General features: G+C 40.3%; 4 protein-coding genes across 4 annotated transcripts; 2 read left to right on the top strand and 2 right to left on the bottom strand.

Annotated features, from left to right (window-relative positions):
• Positions 1-10,612: 10,612 nt before the first annotated feature.
• On the bottom strand, positions 10,613-11,378 carry LOC136699094 (hemoglobin subunit beta-like). The gene is made up of 3 exons (XM_066673540.1): positions 11,256-11,378; positions 10,947-11,169; positions 10,613-10,832 (listed from the first exon to the last, which is right to left on the bottom strand). The coding sequence occupies exons 1-3, from the start codon at positions 11,345-11,347 to the stop codon at positions 10,701-10,703; spliced, it is 447 nt and encodes a 148-aa protein (XP_066529637.1). The 5' UTR covers positions 11,348-11,378; the 3' UTR covers positions 10,613-10,700.
• A 913-nt stretch (positions 11,379-12,291) lies between these two features.
• Positions 12,292-13,202, top strand: LOC136699095 (hemoglobin subunit alpha-like). The gene is made up of 3 exons (XM_066673541.1): positions 12,292-12,450; positions 12,624-12,831; positions 12,999-13,202. Exons 1-3 carry the CDS (start codon positions 12,356-12,358, stop codon positions 13,125-13,127), a joined length of 432 nt encoding a protein of 143 aa, XP_066529638.1. The 5' UTR covers positions 12,292-12,355; the 3' UTR covers positions 13,128-13,202.
• Positions 13,203-15,130: 1,928 nt separating this feature from the next.
• On the bottom strand, positions 15,131-15,992 carry LOC136699093 (hemoglobin subunit beta-like). Its single transcript, XM_066673539.1, has 3 exons — positions 15,848-15,992; positions 15,537-15,759; positions 15,131-15,373 (listed from the first exon to the last, which is right to left on the bottom strand). The coding sequence occupies exons 1-3, from the start codon at positions 15,937-15,939 to the stop codon at positions 15,242-15,244; spliced, it is 447 nt and encodes a 148-aa protein (XP_066529636.1). The 5' UTR covers positions 15,940-15,992; the 3' UTR covers positions 15,131-15,241.
• Positions 15,993-16,501: 509 nt separating this feature from the next.
• LOC136699096 (hemoglobin subunit alpha-like) lies at positions 16,502-17,757 on the top strand. The gene is made up of 3 exons (XM_066673543.1): positions 16,502-16,575; positions 17,042-17,264; positions 17,558-17,757. Exons 1-2 carry the CDS (start codon positions 16,502-16,504, stop codon positions 17,232-17,234), a joined length of 267 nt encoding a protein of 88 aa, XP_066529640.1. The 3' UTR covers positions 17,235-17,264; positions 17,558-17,757.
• Positions 17,758-20,652: the final 2,895 nt, after the last annotated feature.

The raw sequence follows: 20,652 nt of genomic DNA, 5'->3' as shown, positions 1-20,652 counted from the left end.
TAGTTAGCAACTATGCTTTTGGGAAACAAACCCCAGGGCGGGCATCGAAAAGAGAGATGAAGGGATTTGAGTGAGGTTTTGCGTTGATCAGAATGATATGTATATCATGTATTTGCAAGAAGCAAATTTAATATAAAAAGTGATTTAATATCTATATGTTGATGTTTGTTTATTTCGTATACGTTTTGTTCTTAATGTTTTGACAGGAAAATTAAATACATGTTGCGTGGTCTCTGACTTTTGCGCACTGCTGTACATATGCACGAAAATACGAAGCTCAGGTGGTACTGGTATGAAATCAAATTGTTTCAAAGGCGTGAAGAGTAGAGAAACGGAGGAGATTCCGTTAAACGCCTATGGTCCCGGGATCAGGGGCTTAATCCGGCGCTTCGGCGCACACTGTGCTGCATACGCAACCAGCCGAAACATTATTGTTAATTCAGAATCCATCCCCTTTTCCATCACATTCCGTCATGAACGGAATACACATTTTTTTGCGTTTTTCTGCAGCGATGAGCATGTAAAAAATAAATAACATACACTCTAAAAATAAAGGATTAGGTAAAAAAAAAAACAAAAAAAACCCCACATTCTCCATCAATGCAAATAACAATTTCAGCATGCAAAGAGCAAGCAATGGCTTGCAAAAATCAACGCAATGTTTTGCGACAGCCTTTTTGAATTGTGTCATCTTCTGGTAAAGTTACATTGATCCAGCAAAGAGTACAGTGACTTTGACAGACATATTAAAAGGCATTGTTATATAACATGAACTTAATAAATGTTACCGTCAACAGATATTCAACAGCATGATTACTTTTATTCCGTACTGTGATCACATCTCACATCTTTCACATACTTGAAACAGTAAAAAAAAATATGTATTAGGTTTTCTGTATAAATGTCACAGTTATAAGGCTCCATTTCAGTCAGCTCAGTGTGAGACAATTTAAACAATGATGCAAGAACATGAAAACATTCATAAAAACAGTAATAGAACTTAACTTCTCTCTCCTCCGTTTCCCTCTCCCTGTTTAACTTTTTGCATCCAAAGTCTCAAAGCGAGTAAATAATTACATTACAAAATTACAGCTTTTGTAACACTGTCTCTTACGGAGTTAAGGAAAGCTAGCTGGCTAATTCTGCCTGTATCCACCAAACACAGACTGTCAACACCACAGAAAAACGGGCAAACCTAAACATACAAATAAAATAAACCGCCTGTTTGTGTCATGAAAATGGTTATAACTCTCACCCTGGTAGTTTTTTTCATTATTATTAAATTAAATATTTTATCTTAAAGCAGTGCATTATATTTAAGTATTGGCTAAAGGCCACCATAATAACGTTTTAGAGTGTATTTAAAAATAATCCACTCTCACGCACTCAATAAAACTGGCGAGCTTAAAAAGAGGAAAGCTGTGGAAAATGACACTATACCTGTTGCACGACCCCTATATTATCCATCCATCCATCCATTATCTGTAACCGCTTATCCATTTTTATTTAGGGTCGCGGGGGTCCAGAGCCTATCTGGAATCATCGGGCGCAAGGCGGGAATACACCCTGGAGGGGGCGCCAGTCCTTCACAGGGCAACACAGACACACACACATTCACTCACACACTCACACCTACGGACACTTTTGAGTCGCCAATCCACCTGCAACGTGTGTTTTTGGACTGTGGAAGGAAACCGGAGCACCCGGAGGAAACACACGCGGACACGGGGAGAACACACCAACTCCTCACAGACAGTCACCCGGAGTGGGAATCGAACCCACAACCTCCAGGTTCCTGGAGCTGTGTGACTGCGCCACCGTGCCGCCCCCCTTATATCATATAAATATCTAATTAACTGATAAATGATCTGATAATTAGAGTGTACAATTATAAAGCGTATATTGTATTTGTTTTAATAAAAACTTAAAAAAAAAAAACATGGCCATACTCATGCAGATACAGTACATGTGAGTGTGTGACATGATTTGCTTGCATAGACCACGCCCCGGAGACGCGATGGGGAGGGGGCAAACTCAGGAGGTTTTGAGTTGGGTGTGCGTACTGCTGTAAATGTATATTTGTTCACGTTTACTCTAAATATATGTTGAATAATGGAAGTTTACAAATGTTCATCTCTCCTACTGGGGAACTGAATGTACGTAAAAGAGCAAAATTGATCGGGGTTCATAAGAAAATATGACAATGTTTAAAGTCGTTTTGTGGAGCGTACAATAGAGGCGTAACATATGTACATTTTGAGGTGTATACATGACTATGCATGACAGTTTTTAGTTTTGCCTAAGAATCGATAAGCGCAGTTCACGAGACAGGTTGAAAATTCTGTTGGAAATAATAAATAAATAACTCAAAAAATAAAAATCATTTAATTAATTACATTAGATTTTGTTGTGTTATAAAAACCCAGGGTTATTATACATGGTTAAAAATACGTGATTTCAAGCAAATATAATAATACATTTTATTTGTAATGCACTTTACATTTCAAGGAAATCTCAAAGTGCGTAAAAGCCAAGTGAAAAACCTTTTCTTGATTCCTGAATATCAGTAAACTTCTTCTTAAATTGATTCCGTAATTTCTTTCCATGTGTTGTAAAAATCAAAGTAGCAAGTGATTTAAATCATGAGACATAAAAGTTGTCACACACAAATGAGTGCAAATGAACATGAAATATATCGAATTATGTTAAAATGCTCAACATCAACAGTCATGATATAACTAATGTATTATTATATAACACTTCTCACAAGTGTGCCCCATAATCATCTTTGTGACAAAAAATATATAAATAAAATATAATAATAATAATAATAATAATATAAAAATCTTGTTTGAAATGTTAATAGGCTTGTCAGCTTTTATTTAAGTGAAGTTATGCTAATAACATAATTTTGGGAGTAGGACCACGTCCGAACTCCTCCTCTCAGCCCTATATATACCCTGCAAATTCACGTAATTTCCACAAGCTCGCCTCATTTATTTCAGAAGACGGATCTCGACTTGACTGCTTCACGACGTCAGCTCGCACCTCTGCCCTGGGTCATTCCTGCTGATCCCCATATTCGGAGTCGGGTTCGGCCTTTATCAAGCCCACTGAGCCTCCTGTTTTAAACTCGTTCCGGCTAAACAGCTATAGGACTGCCCGGTATCTGAAGTTACGTACTGCCATTGTCACGCCTGCAACCGCTTCAACTGTTGTATGCTCTGCTGTATTACCTGCTCCAGATCGGTGCTCTGTTCTGCTGCTTCTCCTCCCGCTGCATTCTGCCTCCCGAGTGACTCCCGCATCTCCCTCCGATGCTGGCACAAGGCTTCGAGCCTCCCCTTTATCATCCCACCCCTCCCCCTTTTTCTTCTTCTATATCTGTCTCTACGCATCATCCCACCTCTCCCCTTTTTCTTCCTCTACATCTGTCTCTACGCATCATCCCACCCCTGCCCTTATCATCCCACCCCTCCCCCTTTTTCTTCCTCTACATCTGTCTACGCATCATCCCACCCCTCCCTTTATCATCCCACCCCTCCCCTTTTTCTTTCTCTACATCTGTCTCTACACATCATCCCACCCCCCCTTTTCATCCCTCCCCTCCCTTCATCATCCCACCTCTTCCCCCGTTGCAGCCGCAGCTGCATGCCTCAGACCTTCTAGCTCGCACCCCTCTATAGGTGCTGCGGCGGGCCTGTCTCCTGTCCAGCGCTCTGACCACTTGACGCGGTCTACTCTTCGTAGGTCTACTCTACGCATCATCCCACCCCTCCATTCATCTTCCCACTTCTTCCCCCATTGCAGCCACAGCTGTATGCCTCAGACATTCTAGCCCACACCCCTCTATAGGTGCCGTGGCAATCTGTCTCCCGTCCAGTGCTCTGGGCACTCGACGCAGTCTATTCTACGATCTACTCTATGCATCATCCCACCCCTCCCTTCATCATCCCACCTCTTCCCCCGTTTCAGCCCGGCTGCATGCCTCAGACCTTCCAGCCTGCACCCCTCTATAGGTGCTGCGGTGGGCCTGTCTCCTGTCCAGCGCTCTGGGCACTCAATGCTTTCTTCTCACTGCATGGCTTCCTCATTGTTGATTCATTTTCTTTCCACCCTCTTCCCCGGCTGCTGCTCTATGCCTCATACGTTCCAGCTCGCGCCCCCTCTACAGATTGCTGTTGCGGGCCTGCCTCCTGCCTGGCGTTCTGGGCATTCTATGCAGTTTCCTTGTTGCACAGCTTCCTCACCTTAGATTCGCTCCCATCCGATTGTCTCATTCTCCCAGCCTCTACATCAGCAGCTTGCATACTTCATGGACGCTCATCCCAACCTCTTCAATTTGCGGCCACGCCATACCCTGCCTCTAACATTACAATTCTCATTTTTCTATTTAGGTGCTGCTGCAGACCCTCATCCTGACTTCTCTGCTGATGTGCTTCTCCCACCCTCTGGCTTCCAGTTTATACTCTCTTTTCAGATGAGACTTCTTACTACTCCTGTTTTAAACTCGCTCCCGCCTCCACCCCATCTCCACCATTTTCTCATATTCATTTATCCAACGGGGGTGGGGGGGATAAATGGCATTCATAAGCTGCCCTGAACTCTTCCCCAAAAGACTTCTGAGTTCGCCTCCCCGTTTCAGCCTCTACGGGCATGGTCCGTACTAGCAAAATCTCGGTATATGAAAATTATTTTTCACAAGTTTTTATTGTTGGTAGCCTAGGTTTCTTCATATTGTAGCTAGTTTTTTTTTAATATATCCAGTTAAATAATGGTTAAAGTAAGCTTTTTACAAGAATTATGTCACAGAACAGTGCTTTTGATGGACACTATACACAGAGCGAATAGCAAAGAGTCCTTCCCTTATAAAGTCTTATGTAATAGGCTTAAAAACGCGAGGTCTGACGTTGTTGGCCGACCAGCCATTTCATTTTTCTCAGTGATTAAAGCCGCACTGAAATATCTATCTCATCGATAGAACAGCAGCAATGCCTTCACGAGTATAGCGCTCAGCTGTTGTATCATGTTGTCAATCTGGAAACTGTTGTAGAAAACAATTTTATTACTTTGTGTTTGTTGACAAATATCCTTAAATGATGATTAGTTAAATTAGCATACTCATGGTGTGAAATCCTGTACCCTATATGCATTCATATGAATGACTAACCATCATTTACATTATGAATTACTTACACATGTAGTTAAACATTTTTGCTTGATTCTGCACTACTAACTCATATGATAATTACTCCTAAAGACATATTATAAGCTAACTTCACTATATGGCATGATAACTTGATATTTACACACAGTTTTAATTCTTAACGTCTAACCTTGAACAGATGTGCACTCCAGAATTGTAACACACTGACATCATAGTGTTGGGCATGGAGGCGCTGATCTGTAGCTTCTGTTTGTGGCCTTGAAGTGTATTTCTAACTCCCTAAATTTTAGTCTCTAGGGAAAAAGTGCTGAGAAGAGAGGCCCATTGTCAGCCTGGCCAGATAATGAATGTCTTCAGGGTCACAACAGGCACCTGAATATTGCACGTGAAGAGCTGAGTACTAACACGTGAAATCATGCATATTATTATACGCTAATCAGCCAGAAACGCCTCACCACCAGGCTATACGTCATCATGGGTATAACTTTTTGAGTCAGATGATGGGAGGTCAGAGTTTCACTTGGGAGGGGTATCACACTGTTCTCAATGTGTAAATTCTCCTGGATCCAGTATTTTGGTAAATAAATACTTTGATTTGCTTTGAACTTCACTCGACTGGTGTCTGCGACTCTCTCGTAACGGACATGCCTCCCCCGAAGAGGGAGGGTGTATTTTGGATCTTTTTGTAAACTTTTAAATACTTTGAGAACGGTCCAAAGAAACATTTTTATCTTCAAAACACAGTCGCACAAAAACAAATGAACAAAACTATTTTTAAAAATTTAATATTTAAACATATTCTGGATTTAATGTTTTCAGTTACCTTCAGGTTTTCACACAACAAACTGCCGGTGTTACATCAGCACTATTATAGTGTTACAATATTGTAATATAGTAGCTTGTTATGTTGGTTTAACAGAAATATACTGTGAACTCTAAAAATGATTAAATAAACTTGTAAAAGCATGCAAAAATACTTGTCAAAATATATCCAGTTTTTCAAAGTTTAGTCGAATCAAACACTGTCAAACAACAATCACTGTGATCGTTTATGGAACATTTCTGTACCTTCATTTAGCGAACATAATGGTAACATGATGTTGCAGATTTTATAATTGGGTTTGTTTTCATACACCCCATTTCATCTCCAGGACTTATTGGAGAAGAGAATGTAATGTACCATTAGTGAACACAAATGGATATTAACACCACTGCTGTACGTTTAAATATACACTTACATTATACTTTTATTGACCAATGATGCAGCTCTACCTTTTTTCCCTGAGAAGTGAAATCAAATCAAATCAAATAAAATTTATTTGTATAGCGCCTTTTACAACTGACGTTGTCACAAAGCAGCTTCACAGTTTCAAAACAGAACATTTAAATCAAAGCCCAATGCAAGCAAGCCGAAGGCGACAGTGGCAAGGAAAAACTCCCTCGAGGCTGGAGGAAGAAACCTTGGGAGGAACCAAGACTCACAAAGGGGACCCATCCTCCTCTGATCAAACTATAGATTGAATTTTAAATGATCACCAATGAAGTGTCATTATGCTACATAATAATAATAAGGTGAGCAGCTGGTCTGGTCTGGTCTGGTCTGGGCCGCAGGAGAATCCAGCAAACAATCTTCCATCAGTGGGCCATCATTCTCTCAGAAAACAGTAAAACAGTAAAGGGGAAGCAGTTAGTTTAGTTGAGTGCAGCAGAGAATAAGAGCATGTGAATATTTTCATTAATGTAGTGACGGATCTGACTGTAACAGACTGGGAGGAGGGAAACCAGAAGGAGCTCAGGCAAAGACATCCTTTCGCTCCAAACAAGAGAAATTATGAGCACATCATCCAGGTTTACCCTGATTCTCCATGTCCATGAGTTCCTGAAATGACAACCTTAAACTAGACAGAGGTTAGTTGCCAAAGGCTAAACTTAACAAGTGCGTTTTGAGCCTAGACTTAAACATAGTGACTGTGTCTGCATCCCGAACACTAGCTGGAAGATTGTTCCAGAGCTGAGGGGCTTTGTAGGAGAAGTCTGAAGTCTTATGAATTCTGGGTACTAGTAAGAGGCCGGCGCCCTGAGATCTGAGTAATCTTGGTGGTTCATAGTGTGTGATGAGGTCTTGCAAGTATTCAGGGGCGAGACCATGTAAGGATTTATACGTTAGTAAAAGAATTTTGTAATCAATACGGAATTTAACTGGAAACCAGTGAAGGGCCGATAAGACTGGGCTGATATGATCAAATTTTCTAGTTTTAGTGAGGACCCTGGCTGCAGCATTTTGAATTAACTAGAGTTTACTCAAGTTTCTGCTAGAGCATCCTGATAAAAGTGCATTGCAATAATCTAATCTTGATTAAATAAAAGCGTGAACTAATTTTTCTGCATCTGGGAGGGATGAGGAGTTTCTTAACTTAGCGAGGTTTCGAAGATGTAGGAAAGCTGTTTTTGTGATGTTACCTATATGCTGATCAAATGATAGATCTGAATCAATTATAACACCCAGATTTTTAGCTGATGAGCTAGGGAGAACAGGGAAGTCAAAATTATGTATTAAGTCTGATACCTTATTTATAGCAGGTTTTGGACCTAGAAGGAGAATCTCGGTTTTGTCGCTGTTTAGTAGGAGGAAATTGTATGACATCCAATGCTTCACTTCTTTAACACAGTCCTCCATTTTCTTTAGTGTAGGCTTGTCATCTGGTTTGGCTGATATGTATAACTGTGTGTCATCTGCGTAACTGTGGAAGGTAATGCCATGCCTGCTAATAACTCTGCCCAGTGGCAGTATGTATAATATGAATAGTAAAGGTCCTAAAATGGAGCCTTGGGGAACTCTAAATCTCATTTTTGTATGAATAGAAGAAACATTATTTACATTTACAAACTGATAGCGATCTGTGAGGTAAGACTTAAACCATGATAGGGCTGTTCCTGTTATTCCAACCATGTTTTTTAATCTTTCTAGCAGAATAGTATGATCAATTGTATCGAAAGCTGCACTGAGGTCTAGTAGAACTAGCATGGATACGCAGCCTCGATCAGAGGCGAAAAGAAGGTCGTTTGTTATCTTAACTAAAGCGGTTTCGGTGCTATGGTGTGGCCTAAAACCAGATTGAAATTGCATGTTATTCTTATGCAAGTATGACCTAAGTTGTTGGGCCACAACTTTTTCTAAGATCTTAGATATGAAGGGAAGGTTAGAGATGAGTCTGTAATTGGATAGTACACTAGGATCAAGATTCGTTTTTTTGATCAGGGTTTTAATAACTGCTAGTTTAAATGCTTTGGGTATGTGACCCAGTCTAAGGGACGAATTTATGATTGTTAAAATGGGATTGATTATGACTGGTAATACTTCTTTAAATAGTTTTGTTGGTATTGCATCAAGTGTGCAGGTCGTACAATTTGACGAGTAGATGATTTTCTCCAGTTCTAGCTGTGGTAGTGGGTCAAAGTCCTCTAGTCTTTGACCCAAGTGAAGACTGTAACAACATGGTGTCTCAACAGGTAGTGTCGTTGTCACACGGTTCCTGTGTCCTGGGGTTGTTGGTTCCAGCCTAGCCTGAGAGGAGCCCCAGCTGCTCCGGTTTCATCCCGAAATGCAGAAAAAAAATCCCACAGGGTAGACCTTTAAAAACGGTTCTACAGTAGTTCTTTATTTCAGAAAATGTGTGTTGGCTCGCTGGCCATTCCAAATTGTCCAGGTGAATGCGTGTATGTGTACAGTCCAGCGATGGACTGGCCAAGCTGAATTCCTGCCTCTCCAGCTCTCTTGTATGATGTATAGAGCTTTATTTTTTTTTTTTAATTAGTTTCCTCCAAATGTAATCCTGTTATGATGTACGGACAACGCCACCCAGATATTCCCAGAATCCTTTCCTGCATTTGGCTGTAGAAAGTGAATTTTGGGTCAGATCTGAACAGAACTCTCTCAGGGTTTTTCCACAAATAGTCAGAATACAAAATATCCAGTGTCAAAAGCGGTTAGTAAACTTTTTCTCCACACAAACGGGGAACCACACACTTCAGGTGCAGGTTTAAGTCTTATGCTGATGTAAGCATTCATACATATGCAGCGAACACAACCTAGTTCAGAAAACCAGAAGGCGACTAAGTGTACTAAACAAGGCCCAACTTCCCAAAAGCATATTATAGTGTGAAGATCATCTTAACAAGGGGAAAGTGTGTTCACTGTGATGCTCACTCTACCACCCAAGAATCTTCTTTGTTCTTTGTTTTTCCATCTTAAGAACATCAGTAAGATTAGAGATTTCCTGACTAAACCAGACCTGGAGATACTTATCCATTCTTTTATTTCTAGCAGGATTGATTACTGTAATGGTCTTTTAACTGGACTTCCAAAAAAGACCAATAAACTGCATCAGCAGATTCAAAATGCAGCTGCCAGAGTTCTCACTGCTCTATAGGAGGAAAAGAAGAAGATCACATCACCCCATCCTCAAATCCTTACACTGGATACCAGTCTGTTACAGAATAGACTTTAAGGTGTTATTACTGGTCTATAAGTGTGTTAATGGTGTAGGACGAGTGTATTTATCAGATATGGGCTTAGAAGAGCTCTGAGATCTTTAGGAACTTGTCAGTTAGTCCTGCCTCAGATGAAAACTAAACTTGGAGAAGCAGTGTTTAGCTACTATTCCACTGTTAAATGGAACCAGTTGACTGAAAATGTTAGAAGTGCCTTGACTTTAGACCCTTTTAAATTAAGACTTAAAACATTCCTGTTTGAGCAGCTTACAGCTCAGTCTAAAATACTCTGCACTTTTATTCAGTAACAGCACTTTAGTTCTTTTCTTTTATTGTATCATTTTAAATTGTTTTAATCATTTTATCATGTTTTCCTTTACTCTTTTTATGTATTTCCTTTTATTGCAATATTTTAATTGTTTTATTGACTTTTATGATTTTTATTCTTACTTTTAATCTAACTGACTTTTCTTCTCTGGCTACACAACGGTAAAACGTGACCAATGTTGGGCGTGAGGCAAACAGACTAGACTAGAAATGGTATGGTCTAAATTAGGGGTGTCTGAAATTACAAGTTTCTTGCAGGCATCAGTGTATTCATATATATATTACACATGGGGGGCGGGCACTACTTAGGCTTTAAACTGTTGAAAAGTATATGTATTATGTTTAAAAGGACTGTCAATGCGTAACGAACAAATACATTAATTACACAACGACATCGATTAATGTGTATGAAAATCGCTATAGACTATTGTTTTAAAGGTATAATGTAATTCCTCTCTCATATTTAAATAAACATAAAAATAAACAGTATTAATGTTATACGGAAGACACCAACTTATTTATGCAGCTAATAAAATCTGGTAAACAGGTTCTCTTACTGCAGGTAGAAGGTATTTACAAAATATCACACTTCTAAATAAAAGAAGAAAATAAAGCTCAAAAGTGCGTTTATATTGTTTATTTGTTGATTAGGTCATTTTGTCAACAGCGTTATGAACTAAATCGGTCTTAAGCTGTTTTCTCATTGAGAGTGACTCTAGTGGTACTGCCTGCCCAGAGCAGACACAACCACGCACAAGAATTTCTGCCAAGCCTCCTGCACATCAGCGGTGAAGACGGAGGGTCCGAACTTCATGGCCACACACACGGTGATGCACTCAGCAAGAAGCTGGAGGAAACAAACAAGAAATGTACGTCATAAACGTGGCATGGAAGTATGCTTAATTGTAGTGCATGAGATAGTAGCAGTTATGCAGGTAAATGCGGTTGTAAGCAAACCTACCCTGAAGTTGTCGGGATCCACGTGCAGTTTCTCAGAGTGCATCACACTCAGACTAGCGTAGGCAGCCTTGACGTTGTCCAAGTTCTTCACGGCTCTCTCCAGTCCACCCATGACGATCTTCCCGTGATGGGCCACTTTGGGGTTGCCCTGGATGGCGGCGGCGCTGGACATATTCCCAAATGAAGTGAAGTGCCTCTGAGTCCATGGAAATACGATCAAAAGCCTGAAATGATAAAGATTTTGAGAATATAGTTCTAAAGCAACGTGGACAAGACACGTAACGTGCACATAGTATTAATTTAAGACTACCTGGCAATGGCCTGAGGTCCGATTTCATCGACATTGATCTTTCCCCACAGGCCAAGGATGGCGCTGCGCTCAGCAGCTGTCCACTCAACCATACTGACGGTTTATTATCTTCTGAGGTTCTTCCTTGAAGATGTTCTGTGGCAGTGCAGCATGCTATTTATCGAAGTTTAACGTATCCGCCCATCAGACAGAGGACGGTTTGATTGGCTCAGTCATCGCTGGACGTAAGTCTTAAAGGGTATACGTGACTGCAAAACACTGATTGGTTTTATGCCAAAACATGCAGTCATATGTTTTTTTTCTTTTGTTTGTTTTGTTTTTATGTCCACTTTAACACGATAAAAAAATACAGTTAAGATTTCAAAATGTAGAAAAAACATACTGCAAATCTGCAGCTAATATCTGCAGTAAAAAATCCGCATGAGCATATTTTGACATAAATATAAACAGGCTCAAGAAATACAGCATTTCAAAATAGTAAGATTCTTTATGATTTACTAAAATCCATAAAAGTGAAGGCAAAAAACACGAATGTGATGTTTTTTTTAAATACAAAATATATGACGAAGATTGTGCACGATATATTTTAAATATAGTGCTTCTAGATTATTTATTTTATTTGTTTATTTATTTATTTATTATACTGTAAATGTATTTAACTTTTTTAAATGCTAAAAATATTTCTATTTATAAAAGTTCACAGTGAGCGAGAAAAACGCCCTTTATTTCAGTCTCTACCGCGGTTTTGAGACTAATCTGTCTTTCAGAGTGTACCATAAAAGTGCCAGTATTTTGTGCATTAATAGTCCTGTGTGATTTCAGGAATGCAGTCATGTTGCAAATTGAAACATAAGTTTGATTCTACATGTAATACGTGATTTGGAAAAAAATCGTTATCAAAATTATACCAGGCTGCACGGTGGCTTGACGTCGATTAGGCTGGGTGGAGAATCTCGAGTAACGTGTATGAAGGTGTGGTTTAGATGTGATATCGGGGTGGGTCCGTTTCGTGTTAAATATAAAAGCGGAGAAATTTTTCATGTTGAAAGTGCATTTTTTCTGAACACATCCTGAGTTGAGGAGTGAGAGAAAACGCAGCGATGAGTCTTACTGTGGATGACATGGCTGCGGTGAAAAGCCTTTGGGGCAAAATCTCCTCCAGGGCCGATGACATCGGGGCTGAGGCATTCGCCAGGTAACATCATTCGCTATAATTTAGGGTTGTTTCTTGATAAATAAAACCAGTAACCAACTGTTAGAACAATGCGATAAAACCATTCTGGGTACATTTAACCTATTTTAACTTTGTGATTTATCTGTGCGTTAATGCATGTCAGACTGAGTGATCATTTGTATTTACTCCATCAGAATGCTCTGCGTGTACCCCCAGACCAAGACCTACTTCTCCCACTGGTCTGATCTGAGCCCTGGATCTGCCCAGGTGAAGAAGCACGGAAAGACCATCATGGGAGCCGTTGCTGATGCAGTGGCCAAAATTGATGACCTTCCTGGCGCCTTGAGCCACCTCAGCGAGCTGCATGCTTCCAAGCTGAGAGTGGACCCTGCTAACTTCAAGGTAGTCCTCCTCCCAAAACTGGAATAACTGCAAAGCAGATAATGCACATTTAAATAGCCGTTAAATTCGATGAATAAAGATCACGTTACACATTTTCACAGTAGTTTTAAACAAGAGTTCCAAACACTGATCTGTTTTTTTCTTTAATTTTTTCTCTTTTATCACAGATCCTGGCCCACAATCTCATTGTGGTCGTGGGTATGTTGTTCCCTGCTGACTTCACTCCTGAGGCCCACTTGTCTTTTGACAAGTTCCTCCAGAACCTGGCCTGGTGTCTGGCTGAGATGTACCGCTAAGCTGCCGACTGGAAGGAGCTGTCCACCGATGCAGTTGTTGCATGGCAGAAATGTCTAAATAAAATGACTAGATGAAGAAAGAAATTGCATGTGCATTTTATTGCTAAAATCACTATTAACCCTACAACAGGCAGCGTGCACTATAGCAGATGCACTACATTTAACACCCATGTATCACACATGTTTTCACCCAATCAATGTATCGCATATCAAAAATCTTGTCTAGTGCGAGTAATAATGTCATGGTTTTGTAAACATGCTCAGAATTCATCATGATCATGAGCAGTGGTACAGGACTTACTGACCAAGTTTTAATTAATTTCACATTAATAATAACATTTATAAAGACAATAATAACACATCTTTATTTAATATAAATATAAGACTTGTGTCTTAATATGTCAAAGAAGAAAACATAGTCTAAAAGTGTTTTTAGTGTTATTAAGCAACTTTTAAAAAGTGTGTTTCCCCAGAGATACATTGCCAGAAGAAAACTGGTCAATGTGTAGTTTTAAAAATGTACATTTAAACAGGAAAATATTTACTGCAAAATAGATACAATCATGCACAATATGTACATTATGACAGTGAAAGCATATATTTTCCTCATATTTTGCTCATTATGGCAAAAAGCAGTTTATTTGAGGTATGAGAAAGTTGGTGTTGGTGCGTTTTTGTTTATTTGTCCAAACACTGGGCCTGTTTACATCTGGAATTAATATGTATTTTTGTGTGATGTGATCACTTCTGTGTTTTACTTGTCTGCATGGAAAGCTAGATGTAAACACCCTCGATGCATAGTGATCGGATTATGGTTAGATCACTGAAACCACATTCAGAGGTGGTTAGAGATGGCCCCTGTCCAAAACTGGTGTCAATGGAATGTGCTTTCTGTGTCTGGAAAGTTATGTTCAAACATATTAGATGAGTGGAGGGAGCAGCCGTGTTGTATTTCTAGAGATCAGTATTATTTACAGATTCACAAGAATCCATCTCATGTCAAGAAATGTGGTATTTTTCTGAGCATAATCACAGGGAAAAGCCCATGCAACCAAGTGATTATCAGAGTGAGAGTCACTGTTGTTATTCATTTGTCTGTGCCTTGTTCTTCCTGAATCTACTAAACTACTTTTTATGTTATAGTTATTCACTTGATAATAGCTGGTTTGAAGAATGCGGCAGGCCTGTTAGAAGTAATAAAATATATTAAAAAAAAAACTAGAGTGTGTCATGTTAGTAACAATAATGTAATAATGTATGACTCTTCATCAGATGAGACATTAATATATTTTTCTATTTGGACTTTTTCTATACCTTAATAGAACAACGAATCCTCAGATATACAATTCATAAAATCGTAAATACACAGCACATACAAATACACACACACACACACACACACATTTTCCACTCCTGCCCGTTTAAAGGTAAATGAAAGTTAGCAGTTAGCACCATATTCAGAGACATAAATAGATATTAATTTGTGGAAAAAATATGGCTTAAAACAAAAGGAATAAACGTAGTTTCCTCGGAAATATATTTTTTTCCATTCTGGCCGTTACAGTAGACTGTATCAGCATTATAGAATAAAATATTTTATTGAAAAAAAAGCTATTACGTTTTCATTACATGTATAAACTATACATTTCCTAGATTTAATATTTGCAAATTGTCTCGAAAAGATTCATATATTATCGTTGACACGGTAAAAAATATAAAACCACTTTACTAATTCTTAGGTATGTTTCTGAACAGGGTCACGCGGATTTTAAATCCATTTTCTTTAATAAACCTGTTGCCTCTTCAACCTCCACATACACTGTTTCAGTCAAAGCGGTTTCAAAATATTTCTCTTTTATTGTATGTACTGCGTGCTGTCATCACGGTGACGGAAAATGTACTGATCACAGCGTTTAACTGGATTGCTTGCTGTAAACCGGCAGAATAAATCAGATATGTTTTGCATAATCCATACAACACAAAAGCAAAAAACAAACACGATACAAAGCTGGGGAGGTGCGTTTGAATGGTTTTATTTATCTGTCAGGAATTTTAACAACAACTTTATTCTGTGAAGTGGTTTTAAGCTGATTCCTCGTTCATTGAGAGTGACTCTAGTGGTACTGCCTGCCCAGAGCAGACACAACCACGCACAAGAATTTCTGCCAAGCCTCCTGCACATCAGCGGTGAAGACGGAGGGTCCGAACTTCATGGCCACACACACGGTGATGCACTCAGCAAGAAGCTGGAGGAAACAAAAACATTAGCACCCAGGCGTCAATATTCGAGCATGGCTCCAAAACAGTACTAAAGTAAATAGTTACTGATGAAGTAAACAGTTACTGACACAATTATTTGCAAGAAACGTAAAGTCGTGAGATAAATGGACAATAAATAAGGAAATCTACCCTGAAGTTGTCGGGATCGACGTGCAGTTTCTCAGAGTGCATCACACTCAGCTGAGCGTAGGTAGCCTTGATTTTATCCAAGTTCTTCACGGCTTTGTCCAGCCCACCCATGACGATCTTCCCGTGATGGGCCACTTTGGGGTTGCCCTGGATGGCGGCGGCGCTGGACAGATTCCCAAATGAAGCGAAGTGCCTCTGAGTCCAAGGATATACGATCAGAAGCCTGAAATGAGTGCAGAATCAATTATTAGGTTGTCAAAGAATGTAGAGAATACAAACATTATGCACAGAGTGTGAGCATAAATAGAGACCTGGAAAAGGCCTGAGGTCCGATTTCATCGACACAGATCTTTCCCCACAGGCCAACGATGGCGCTGCGCTCGGCGTCTGTCCACTCAACCATACTGACGGTTTAGACTCTTCTCAGATTGCGGCAAGAGGTGCGATATAATATTTTTGCTCAGCAATGGAAACGCGGGCACAATTTATGCACGATTTCTCTCTCCGCCCTTCAGAGAGAACCTGATTTGATTGGATATTTTTTTTCGGACGTAATTCAGAGGGGAGTGGATGTCGCTGATCGGATCCAGGCCAAAATAAGCTTTTGTTATAAGCATTTATTTTGGCTAGTTTTAATAGTGAAAAACACCTTAAAAAATGCGTCACTGCGTCAGACATAATCCAGAAAGGGTCAAATAAATTCGCTAATACAGATTTAGCGTACCGTGCAATTTGTGAAAAATTGATAATAAAATTTTCTTAATTATACCAGAGTAAAAATTGACACGGTTTTGATTAAGCTGGGTGGAGATAAGCACTAACGTGCCTCGGAGGTGGGGTTTGGATAGGAAACTTGGGTGCCGGTCTCTTTATGGTTTTATATAAATGTAGTAAACTTTCCAAATTCACCAAGAGCTTTTTTCCCCCCCCCTGAATATCTGAATAGCATTGAGAAGACGAAGGACATGAATGTGGTGAAAGCCCTTTGGGCTAAAATCGGCTCAAAGTCCGATGAAATTGGTGCCGAAGCATTGAACAGGTAATTCGTAGCACTGGCCTGTAAGGGTTATTGTTTTGATACTGACCATAATTTAATGATACTATATTTAAATCCATCCATCCATTATCTGTAACCGCTTATCCAATTTTAGGGTCCAGAGCCTACCTGGAATCATCGGGCGCAAGGCGGGAATACACCCTGGAGGGGACGCCAGTCCTTCACAGGGCAACACAGCCACACACACATTCACTCACACACTCACACCTACGGACACTTTCAAGTCGCCAATCCACCTGCAACGTGTGTTTTTTTGGACTGTGGGAGGAAACCGGAGCACCCGGAGGAAACCCACGCGGACACGGGGAGAACACACCAACTCCTCACAGACAGTCACCCGGAGCGGGAATCGAACCCACAACCTCCAGCCCCCTGGAGCTGTGTGACTGCGCCACCGTGCCGCCCTATATTTAAATCAGTTATACTTAATCCAAAATTGTCTTGCAAGTCTGCAAGTCTTAACTGTTTCTTCTCCGTTCCCCCAGACCAAGACTTACTTCTCCCACTGGTCTGATCTGAGCCCTGAATCTGCCCAGGTGAAGAAGCACGGAAAGACCATCATGGGAGGCGTTGCTGATGCTGTGGCCAAAATTGATGACCTTCCTGGCGCCATGAACCAGCTCAGCGAGCTGCACGCCTAGAAGCTGAGAGTGGACCCTTCCAACTTCAAGGTGGGTCTACTTTAAAATACACGTGATTCGGATGAATATTTAATATTACCCTTACAGCTAAATTATACAGCATTCAGTTGTTTCACCTCTGCTTCGTTATTTTCGCATGTATATTAAAATATTGGGATATGAACGGGACACTCGTTAAATGTAATACTTTTTAAAAGAGATATATTTTTCTTTTTTTCAAAACCAAGCTACAACTAGGGACTTTTAATAGAACGTCATTGGTATATAACAGAAAATCAAAGTATATATATATATATTTTCTCTCTCTCTCTCTTTAAACTCAGATCCTGGCACACAATATCATTGTGGTCGTGGCCATGTTATTCCCAGCTGAGTTCACTCCTGAAGTCCACGTGTCTTTTGACAAGTTTCTTCAGAACGTGGCCTGGTGGATGGCCGAGAGGTACCACTAAAAACAATAGGAATGGACAGTCGATTGACGCTGATCTCTATCAGAACCATGTCTGAATAAAGTCACTCGATGAAACAATGAACAAATGCTTCACTGTGTTTTCTTTACAAAAGATGAAGCTGAAAATCCATCCATCCATCCATTATCTGTAACCGCTTATCCAATTTTAGGGTCGCGGAGGGTCCAGAGCCTACCTGGAATCATTGGGCGCAAGGCGGGAATACACCCTGGAGGGGACGCCAGTCCTTCACAGGGCAACACAGACACACACACACATTCACTCACACACTCACACCTACGGACACTTTCGAGTCACCAATCCACCTGCAACGTGTGTTTTTGGACTGTGGGAGGAAACCGGAGCACCCGGAGGAAACCCACGCGGACACGGGGAGAACACACCAACTCCTCACAGACAGTCACCCGGAGCGGGAATCGAACCCACAACCTCCAGGCCCCTGGAGCTGAAGCTGAAAATATTCAAGTTAAATTTCAAACTAACATGTGGCGTTACAACAAGGGCCAGTTGTTAAACATACAGAAAATACAGCCATAATTCCACTTAATCCATTCAAACGCACAGGTCAATATAGAGCATGTAACAACATCAAACTTGCTTTTGTAAATCAATTACAAACGAACTCCACTGACCTATTTTCAAAACACCTTAATTCTTTGAGTTCTATAATCACATACCTTGAAGGCAATGGCCGTCAATATTTCAGCTCATGAGGTTACAGTATAATAACATGCAGAGTCTTTCACAAATATTGGAACCACAAAGGTAACAGGCTCCTTCATTCAAATTATTAAGAAATATTTAGCTTTTTTTGAGTACAATCACTGAAATATATATATATATAAACTTTACAAATATTCTTCTCAAATATGTGTTGTACACATTTGAAAGGGAGGTTACAGTTTTTTCCACATGTTTACAAAGTGAAGCAGTCCTAATGAACCGTCGGTATATGCTTTGCCCACATACAAGGATCAAATATAGGTGTGCTTGATTGGATTCAGGTCTGGGGAAGGGGCAGGCCAGTCCATAGCATCAATGCCTTCATCGTGCAGGAACTGCTGACACACTTCAGCCACATGAGGCCTAGCATTGTCATGCATCAGAAGGAACCCAGGGCCCACTGCACCAGCATATGGTCTCACAATGTATCTGTGGATCTCATCACAGTACCTAATGGCAGTCAGGGTACCTCTGGCTAGCACATAGAGGGCTGTGCGAATGCCTCCCCACAGCATTACTGACCCACTGCCAAACCGATCATGCTGGAGGATGTTGCAGGCAGCAGAATATTCTCCACAGCATCTCCAGACTTTGTCACATGTGCTCAGTGTGAACCTGCTCTCATCCGTCAAGAGCACAGGGCACCAATGGCGATTCTGCCAATCCTGGTGTTCTCTGGCAAATGCCCATCGCCCTGCAAGGAGTTGGGCTTTAAGCACAAGCCCCACTTGTGGACGCTGGGCCATCATACCACCCTCATGGAGTCTGTTTGTGCAGAAACATGAATATTAGTGGCCTGCTGGGGGTAATTTTGCAGGCCTCCGGCACTGCTCCTCCTATTCCACCTTGCACAAAGGAGGCAGCAGTCCTGCTGCTGGGTTGTTGCCCTCCTATGGCCCCTCCACGTCTCCTGGCATCTCCTCCATGCTCTGAACACTGTGCTGACAGATACAGCAAACCTTCTTGCCGCAGCTCACAATGATGTGCCATCCTGGATGAGTTGCACTACCTGAGCAAATTCTGTGGGTTGTAGACACCGCCTTATGCTACCACTACGGGTGAGAGCACTGACAGGATGCAAAGTGACTAAAACATCAGCCAGAAAGAATGATAACAGAGAAGTGGTCTGTGGTCACCACCTGAAGAACCACTCATATAGGGGTTGTCTTGCTAAATGCCTCTGATTTCTACTTCCATTTGCACAACAGCAGGTGAAATTGATTCACAATCAGTGTTGCTTCCTAACTGGACAGGGGTTTGTTTCCCATACAGCGAAGGAGCCTAGCATTTAACTAACGTGTGGTTCGTTTCCCAAAAGCATAGTTGCTATGTTAGCAACGTACATAGTTGGAACGATGCAGTTGCGATGCAAGTGTTTCTCAAAAACTCGTTGTACCTCGTTGGAACTATCGAGGTAACTACGTTGGTAACTTGCATAGTCCGAACCATCGTTAAACGACACAGGGATTTTTCAAAACCGTAGTTTCACCGAACGTTCGCAACACTGCCGTTGAGTTGTGTAATAGGAACTACAGCTTCAGACCTGTGTTTAGAAACTTAGTTCCTGGTTACTACGTCATCGACGACGGAAGACAATATTATATAGTGCAAATATAAATAAAATAATATAATGTTTACCTAAGATTTAATACAGAAATGAGGGCAGTTTGAACCTTTTAAATAAAAACAATATAGCCTATACCTAAATTAAATGTTATTATTATTAATGTTTATAATGTTTATGTTTCATTTAATTTTATAACATATATAAAAAGATTAAAAAAGCCTGGTATTAATACACATTCATTTTTTAAACCCTTGTTTTAAATACCTCATTATGATTTTTTTTTATATATACCTGAGGTTTTAAACTATGAATGACCATTGCGTGAGCTTAGAGATACGTTTTTATAAAAGGAACAGGAGAGAAATACTTAAAGATTAGCAGCTTTCATTCCCTCAACACTGTTATTGTACTGTTTTCCAGCAATAGTCTGTCTCATCTTGTCCCACTTGAAACAATAATAACATTACATGTTTAAGTTATATTTTGGGGATATAACAACTTTAATGTAGTAGTTCAAGATGGATTTGAATATTATTTTATCTTCAGTTCACTGAAGGAATGTCAATATGTCTTTTAAACAGATACAGATTTATAAATTCATTCATCACTAAATACTCTGCACTTTTCCTGCAGAACAGTGGGACAGATTACATCTATT

The sequence above is a fragment of the Hoplias malabaricus genome, chromosome 6 (assembly GCF_029633855.1).
Source record: "Hoplias malabaricus isolate fHopMal1 chromosome 6, fHopMal1.hap1, whole genome shotgun sequence".
Classification (NCBI taxonomy): domain Eukaryota; kingdom Metazoa; phylum Chordata; class Actinopteri; order Characiformes; family Erythrinidae; genus Hoplias; species Hoplias malabaricus.
Note: the sequence above shows the minus strand (reverse complement) of the source record. Positions and strands in the feature narration are given on the sequence as shown.